Genomic DNA, 8,766 nt, shown 5'->3' with positions numbered 1-8,766 from the left:
TTTGCGTCCCCGCGCCCCCGCCGTCTCCCCCCGCGCCTCTCTCGCGCCCACGCGGGAGTCGCTCTGCGCGGGTGCCCGCCGCGCTAAGGCGCGAGTCCCGCGGACCTGCTCCGCGAGCAGCCGGCCACGCGGCGGGGTGGGTGGGTTGGTTGGGGGGGGGACACGCACCTCTGGGGGCCTCCGCGAGGCAGCTTTTGCGGGGGKACGCCCGCGCCTTGCTCAGCGGGGGGGCCCGTCCCGCTGCCGTGCGGCAGGGAGCGCGGCTCCCGAGCCGCCGCTTTGGTGGCACCCGGGCAGAGGGGGACAGGGCCTGGCTGCCTCCCCGACGGCCGGGGAGGCACAAGAGCCTCCTCCAGCCAGCGCTGTCCCCCCCCCAACCCGCGCCGGACTCTGCTTAGTCACCACTGGTGCCAGTCCAGAGCGGCTCGAGCGCTCCCACTGGGCGCCCTGCCGCGCCGGAGAGCTGGAAGGAGACCCAGAGGCRACACGCGTCTCCGTTTCACCTGCGGGATCCTTTGGCTTGGAAGGCAGCTGAGYTCTGCACGGCTCACCCACGCCTGGGAGGAGAAAAGCAAACAGCCAAGGAGTGGCAGGGAGCGTCCGTCCCCCCCATCTCTCCCGCCCCGGGCAGTCCCACAGCGCCTTTTCCTCCAGGCAAACGGCCCTGCGCGGCTCCGGGAGCAGCAGTCCAGCCCCGCTGATAAGGGAGCAGGCCGGGCTCGTTCCTCTCTTCCCATCAGGCGCGGCCACAGGGAAGGAAACGGTTGTTTGCTAAATGGAAGAGGATAGAGGTGGGTTCGGAGGGGAGATGACGATTTCCCTCRAGCTGCCAGGAAGCTCCGAAAAGCTCCGCCAACGCGCGGTGCCTCCCCTGCGCCAAAGGCCTATTCCAGGGACCAGGGTGCTTTCCGGGAACGTGCCGAGCGCTTCTGCACCCCGGCCGGGCCCGGTCGTGCTGCCTGCTTCGGCACGCGCTACAGCTCCAAGGGCCCGCGGCTGCACGCCCCGGGCTCTGCATTCCTTGCAAGCGCAGCAGCATCTTTGCAGCTCTCGTCCAGCTGCGTTTCGGTGAACAGAGAGGAGCCGAGTTTCGCGAAGGCTCCTCTTTGTGAGATGACTGCGCTGCCCACTGAGTTTATGCTCCCCACCTCCCCAAACAGAGCCGCTTTTGTATGAGGCGTTCTGGGGAATCCGGGCAAGCATCGTCCAGCGTTTCCAGAGCGGAGAGTTCCCAAAGACAAGCACGCAGACTGACCCCAAGAGCACGCACAACGCGCCGGGSCGTCTCCGCGCCCTGCGCAGCTGGGAGGGTTGAGGACTGGCCTAAGCAATGACACCAGCCGCGCGAGGGAGGCCTGGTGGAACTGCGAAACTTTGGGATGTGCCAGCCTCAGCCTCCGTTGGGGGGGAGAGCACAGCCAGCTGCCCCAGTTACTCACTGAGCGTTAACCTTTTGCTGATGAACTCAAACCATGAGGAAATGCGTCCGGGCTCTGTCTGGCAGGAGCCGACTTTCACTGAATGTCTTAAATGCCAATGACGTTCAAAACAAAACAAACCTCATGCTGTAGTCACTTAAGGTCCGTGCAGATCTCTATCCCAGAAACTAACTGGTTACGCACAGGGTCTGCATAAAAACGGAGAAAGGGAATGCTCAAACTGGCAGCGAGCAGGACAGTGCTCTGCCAGGCGCCTGGGTTTCAGACTGGGAAGAGACCAAGTGTCTTCTGAGGAGACCACTGGTATAACATGCCCTCCTGCAGTGAAACCCCGGCTGCACAAAATCGAGACTTTCATGTGGATCTTCACAGGTCGTACGGACCTGGCATCTACCCGTGAAACTGCACAAGCAGAAGGGATCTCTGCCAGCACTGGTGTGCTGACACTCGGCTTAATGACTCAGAAGTAAACCAACGATGAGTGCTAGGAACATCAGGTATCAGTATCCATCCCGTCTCCCTCCCCACCCGAAAAGACAACACTACAACAGAGGAAGGAGCAGAAAGAAAATGAAAGTTTTCTTCATTTGAAGTGAACAAGGCGTTGCATTTGCTGCTGTTCCTATAACCCCCCTAGGAATTTTGAAAACCAGCTGTTGCAAGGGAGCCGGCTTGCATAAAAGATCTGTGTTGAGGCAAATGTTTTAATGGCCTCGAAGCCCCTGGGCTCTCCTGCCCATGAGAGGAAGGGCAGTGCAGCGCCCAACCCATGAAACGCTTGCAGACATCACCTCATTTGAAATCTGCTGGAGCTACCGAAGCCCAGCACGTCTGAAACCAAATGGCTGAAATACACCACGGAAACAGTTTTATGACATGAGGAGACAGATTTTACTGCTCAGAAAAACAATCTCAGTCTTTCATCAGACAAACGCTGAATGAAAGATTCAGGACAGCACATCAGCATCCTGCTCAGAATACCTGAGAGGCTGCAGCAGACCTCCTGGCAGGAGCAAAGGCTAGGAAGGACCTTCTCCCGACAGGAAGAGTTCAACCCACAATCAGCAGGGTCATYACAGCACGCAGGGTGCTGTTTCAATAGGAAAGTGCACGAAGCATGGGTTAAAGCTGCCACCCTTTCACTTACCCAACCAGCTTATCAGCAGGCACTGCCTTTCCAGCTCGTCAGGATGTAAAAGCCAACACTGCCCTCTCTTGGGCTTGCCCTACCACAACGGCAAACTTCTCATCAGAAGTGTCCCCCCCTCCGCCTCAGGTGCTTTTGACAAGCACCTGATCTTAAACCAAAGTCATTCTTTTAAACCCAGCCTGGAGCCAGACTAGTTAGCACTGAAACACATGGGGTATCCAATCTCTCTCTCAAGCTTTAATCCTTTCTCTCTTTGGCAGGAGGATCTCACGCAGAAATTCCTCTCTGGAGGCAGCAATAGCGCGAGAGGAAGACAGAACATGACACAGGAACTTTTTTGAGTTGGCTTAAAGTGGGAAATGCGCTGGTGAAAGAGTCTAGCTCTGTGTCTTCGTATCTACAAATCAGCGCTAAGGACTCTGAGCTCAGTACAGTCAGCATGCTCTGAGCCTTCTGACAAAGCAGTGCTATTTCCAACTGTGCGAGACGCTCTTCCTTTAGCAACAGCTTCCCACTCTACCTTCTCCTCACCATAAGGCATCTATGGCTTCTATATAGTTTAAAAAAATAAAAAAATCTGCAAAATTAGCAACTGTAGGATGCTGGAACCTCCAGTGCTGACTACAGCACATACAGCAGGGTGCTGTCAGCAGCCTAGGAAGAAATCTGCTACAAACACACATTTCTTCAGCCAGCAGCTTAAACTTGGAAGTACCCCGGCTCGAGGCCACAAACTTCCCAGAGCTGCTGAGCAGACAAGAAGGGTGTGGGATGCATGTGGCAGCCCACACTGCTCAGAGCTGCAGTAGAGAACAGTTCTGTGTTGAAGAGCAGGGTCTTCAGGGCTCTGAAACACATAGCCCACTGGGCCCTACCTCAAGGGGAAAGAGAAGTACTTATTCCCTGCCTTGCAGCGGATTTGCTCCCATTGGACACGCAGCAGGTGTGCCGAGTCCTCAAACCTGTCCACGATGTCCTGGAAAATACAAGCAGGAGCAGGAATCAGTATAAGGAAGGTGGATCTGCCAGCTGCCAGAGGACAGAGTCRGAAGCTCACGGCACACAAGCTGCAGCTCCCTCTCTGAACAATGTCAGAGACAAGGCAGTTTGTGGTTGGAAAGCTTCCAACTTCCCTTAGGGCTCATGAGGGTGACTTAACTTACTGACCCCCCCCCTTGCCATTCTCCCCTCCCACCCTGGCAAAAGCTTCTCTTCTTTGAATCAAGTAAAATTTTTGTTTCACTCACTGAAGAAAATTCTTTGCATCTCCCCATCCCTAGGAAGGGAGATGTGGCTGGACAGCAGCTCTACTCCTCCCTTGCCCTCCACGCTTCATGGGAATATACCTGGAGCTCCTGCAGACACTGCCCTTTCAGCCTGCCAGTCAGGTCTCCAACACACCAGGCCAAGCTGATATGGAATGATGGGTCCTTGAAGACAAAAACATGGATCAGCGCTCAGGGACTAGAGGAGCCTCTGCTCWGAGCAAGCAGCTGCAATGAGAGACGCGGTGCAATGCTGCCCTGTCTGGAATCTCAGAGCACCCTGAATACATGGGCAGGAGGATCCTGAAGCAGGGAGTCCCATCAGCCAGGTCAGTTGATGCAGAAACAATATAAGGCAGAGCTGGAAATGAGATGAGGTCTGGGCTTCACCCCCAGCCTCCTCTGACATCAGTTGGCAAGGCTGCCTGGTTCCCAGGCATCCAGGCTTCCATCAGCTCTGCAGAAGCTCTTCCAGATGTACAGAGAGAACCTCTCACAGAAAGCACTGGAATGGGTAAGTTGGTCACCTCTGGGTAATGCTCTACTCTGGAGACAGAGAAATCAAGGTTTGGTTCCTCAAAATCCAAACCTATCCCAAAAGTTAGTAMCAAGCAAAGAGGCTGGACTGATGCCCCGGGAAACTGGCTGAGGAAGAGGCATGAGCAATGCCTTCTTACCGCACAGTGCTTGGCCCAGGCCCTTTCAACCCTAGGACATCATTGTGCTTCCACCTAGTGCGGGGGAGTGTCTCTGATATACTCCCCTGCTGCTGGGCACCTGACTCAGCCCCAGGCAACCCGGTTCTCATGGGCCACCAGAGAGCGGTTAATATTGTTGCTCTCCTGGACAGGAYACAAAACAGATGTTGTAGGCTTGTGCTAGCCCCAATCCCAACAAAATCCTGTGCAGGAGGTTACTATGGACAAGCACCCATTACTGACTGGCCTGTGGGAGACTATGTCAGGGTTGCTTTGCTCTCTTATATCTAGGGTTGGACATTTCATGAACTTGCAGCCCAATACCCCTTCACAAGGAACCAACCAACATCTCTGGACAAGTAGGGCTGGGCGACRCCTCACCTTGTAGAACGTCGGCAGATCAAATTCCTCCATAACTTTATCCACCTCTGAGACCAGTTCCAGCAACTGGAAATGCCCAGCAGAGACTTCCAAGCCAATAAAGGTCCTAAATGAAGACGAGAGAGTGCACACCCTTTCAGACTGCAGAAAGCGCAGCCGTAAGTGTACTTAACCCTGCGTTCCTACCAGATAAATTCCCCAGCCCTTATCTAAGGGAGAAAAAAAATCCTAATCTGGGGAACTGTAGGCCTAAGCCATTTGAGTCCCAGAACATTCAAGGATCCCGACTGTATTCCAAAGAAAAGAATAAATAACAACATGGGGGGAGGGGGGAAAAGAGGGAATACAAGAAGCAGGACTGGATTATACACTGAGTAGATTTACCAGACTAACTCAGTGCCCTTCTGTGACATGAAAACTCATTTTCTAGGTGAACAAAATGCAGCTGATACTGTTTAACGGGTGTATTACAGTAGAGCAGTACTCTGTGCAGGAGTCGTCGTTACGTTTGAGAAGACAGAAGTTACTGTAAGGACTGTACAATGGGAGGGGAAGTGGCCACAAAGGCACTAGCTATGCACAGCCTGAATACGGAAGTTCCAAGCTGAAGAGAAGTGACAAAGAGATTCTTCAAGGACTTTTTCTGTGACACTTCCCACACTCACATATCCAACTGCGAGAGGGGAGGGAAAACCTAAGTCCTACCCAGAATCCGCATCTTTGTGGACTGCCATTACATTCAGCAACTTTTCATAATTTTAATCACCATTCTTTTTAATGTGCTTTGACATTTAAAATACTTAATTGCATAAAACTGGAATCAGCACCATCAAGCTTCTGAGCTGGCACCCGAGAGAATTGGCACTGTCTGAGCTGTTTGTCTCAAACTCTTTGAAGACTTGCGCTGCAATTTTACAAAGAGCATAAGCTGGCACCGCTGCCAAAAGGGGTGGCCCCCGCTCTGCTCGCCCCAGGCTGCGTGTTCCCGCCACCCACTCCCTGAGCCGGCACAAGCGTTTGTGAAACCACAGAACAAACCAGATCACAGACAGTGGTGAATGGGGCTGCCTCCTTCTGGCAGCATTGCCAAGCTTTAGCTGATGTGAAACCGGAGCATTAATCTAACCCAAGCAAAAAGGTCTTGCCTCGGGTCATGTTGGGAACAGATCTGCTCTCTCAAAGAGGCTGAGATTCTGCAGCCTGAAGTTCAGGGACTGCAAAGAGGTAAGAGCTGGCAGAGATAATTCAATAAAAGCTTTTCAGGCTGCCAGTACTGAAAAATCTGTGCTGATGCTAAAAATCTATGCGCCCTGGGCCACTCCTGAAAACAACTGGGGAAAGATATGAAACCTCAGTCAATAAGGCAGTGAGATGAGGCGATCATCCACCGGCCCTCTCACATGGCTCCCTCTGCTCACTGGGGCTCCGTGGGACAGGCAGCATTGCACTTTCCATCCGCCCACACCTCTCCCCACATTTCCGCCCAGGCAGCCAGGCTGCCCTGCCACTCACCCACCTCGTTTTGTTCTGGTTTGTATAAACCTTCACCTGATCGGCYAGACAGAAGAACCTGAAATAAGAAAGATATTTAAGCTGAGGAAAGAGAAAAAAAGGAGAAGATGGGGAGGGCACAGAGGTTCCTACCAGGAACTGTTAGAAGTTCTGCCTAGCTGTGGAAAGACAAACACTTGTTCCAGTCAGAGTGAATCGGTGCAACTGAAACCTTTTCRAGCTTGAATTATTCCATTACTCCCTTGTGTTTCCAGCCTTCTGAAGCCCAGATGGCAACAGAAGCACTGAAACAGCTGATCCTCAGTGGGTGTCTAAGCTAAACATAAGCAACAAAATCAGCAGTGAATATCCGTGGTTTCCAGGATGATACAACTCCGGCCTTGTCCTTGAAACTGGAGTTCCTGTACGCGACAGCAACACCGCTGGCACACGAGGCCTGTGTGCCCGATTCATCCAGCGCTGGATCCTGAGGCAGACGGAAACTTTCCCGGGGCTTTGCTGGTACAGCACCAGCTTCTGCAGGGAAGATGTAGATTGTGGACTCAGGTGAAGCACAGACCCAGAGCAAGAGGGAAAGAGATGTGCGGGAGCGCTCTAGCTGGGGCTCCCGTGTCCCTACCTGTCGAAGGAGGCCAGGCGTTCCTTGAGGGACTGGACAAAGGGGTTTATCCAGTGATAGCGCAGCACTACACTCTGCGAGAGACTGATGTGGAACTCTTCCATGGCTGTGAGTGACGAAGCATAGCTGCGAGCGTGGGAAACCAGGAGGTCCAGCAGCTCCAAGAAGTCCTCCTGGACTTCATCTGCAGGGCAAAGAGCAGCACAGTCAGAGCCTGTTCCCACCTCAGAGCATTTGCTACAGATCTCAGAGATGGGGGAGGCAGCAGTAACTGTGCAGAAGCAGCCTGGGCTGGTGCTACTCAGTGCTCCCAGGCATGCTTCAAGATCTCAGTTCTACCAAGCATTAAGAGACCCTCACATCTCCCTCAGGAAGCATGGAACAGTATTAGCTATAACAGAAACTTGAAGACATCAAAGCTGAAGCAAAACTCAAGAACGACACCTCTTGCTCCTCGATTCCCAGTCTGGCATGCTAACTGCTAACAGCAGGGCTGCCTTGCCTTACTCCTGACAGGGRCCAATGCAGTAACCACTGTTCTTACTAGACCACAGACCAGGAAGAGCACAGAAAATAAYTTTTGTGTTTTAGCAAGCTGCTCTTCCCACTCTTTCATCAGGCACTTTGGCATCAGAATCAAAGATAACCGGACTTGCTAACACAGCAGTCACTCCTGCTCCTGGGAAGAGCACCGAGCCGGCAGGCCATCCCTACAGAATCTGAGCACCTTCAGAGAGAAAAAAAGACCTTTCTAGATTCGTCTGAAAGCCGGGTGGGTTTGCTGACAACGCCAAGGAACAGCACCTCGTGCTGGAYGCAGCGATCCCTGCCCCTGCTTGCAGGGCGTTTGCAGAGACTGGCACGGCCCCAGCATTCGTTTCACGGCTGACGTGCAGGTTTTCACAGCCCTCCCTCTCAGCCCACCCTCTCTTTCCTGCTTCACAGCTCCCAAGCCGGGCACACACGAGGCCTTTCCTGTCTCGTCTGACCAGGCAACACCGCTGCCGGGGGCAGACAGCTCTGCTCGCTGGACGTCCCGATCCTTCCCTCACCCCAGCCCGCCTCGTCCCCGGCGGGGAAGGTGGCAAGAGCAGAGCCTGGTTTACCTACAGGGTATGTAGACGTATGTCGCCCAGTTGCCCCGCTCGTGCGGGAAGTTGCGCACGCGGCCGCCGTGCTTGGAGCTGTCGTCCACGACTTCCTCCTCCTGCTCTCTGAACATGTTCAACACGCTGTCCGGGACAGGGAGGCGAGGAGCCGCCACGCCGCCGCCGCCGCTGCTGCTGCTGCCGCCGCCACGGCGGGGTGAGGAGGAAAATCAGACAGGCAGGAGCGTTTCTCCCGCGTGCCTCGAACGGCCCAGCCCGCGCCGCGACCAGGCCCACGGGCCGCCGCTACCGCCACGGGCAGAGCTGCGAGGCGCGCTGCCCCACGCGGGGCCCTTCTGGACAGCCGCGCCGGAGGGGCCCCCGCAGAGCCCCGGGCCCGCACCCACCTGGCCCGGGGGGGCTCCTCCGCGCCGCCCCGCCGCCCCCCTTCCCCTTCCTCCTCCTCCTCGGAGCTGCTGCTGTAGCCCACCAGCGCGGCCGGCCGCATGGCGCGCCGCGCACCCGCCTCGCCGGCTCCCCCCTCCCTCCCTCCCTCCCCGCGGCCTCGGCGTGCGCCGGCCTCGGCGGCCCGCCGGAACCCGCCGCCCGCGCCG

General features: G+C 55.3%; 1 protein-coding gene across 1 annotated transcript; it reads right to left on the bottom strand.

Annotated features, from left to right (window-relative positions):
• Positions 1-1,992: 1,992 nt before the first annotated feature.
• Positions 1,993-8,687, bottom strand: USB1 (U6 snRNA biogenesis phosphodiesterase 1). Its single transcript, XM_085315212.1, has 7 exons — positions 8,560-8,687; positions 8,175-8,350; positions 7,065-7,248; positions 6,450-6,503; positions 4,934-5,039; positions 3,936-4,019; positions 1,993-3,565 (listed from the first exon to the last, which is right to left on the bottom strand). Exons 1-7 carry the CDS (start codon positions 8,658-8,660, stop codon positions 3,461-3,463), a joined length of 810 nt encoding a protein of 269 aa, XP_085171338.1. The 5' UTR covers positions 8,661-8,687; the 3' UTR covers positions 1,993-3,460.
• Positions 8,688-8,766: the final 79 nt, after the last annotated feature.

This window comes from Rhea americana, unplaced genomic scaffold (assembly GCF_003343005.1).
Source record: "Rhea americana isolate MKP2758 unplaced genomic scaffold, rheAme1 scaffold_421, whole genome shotgun sequence".
NCBI lineage: Eukaryota > Metazoa > Chordata > Aves > Rheiformes > Rheidae > Rhea > Rhea americana.
The sequence above is the reverse complement of the archived record's forward strand: the minus strand, read 5'-3'. Positions and strand labels throughout refer to the sequence as shown.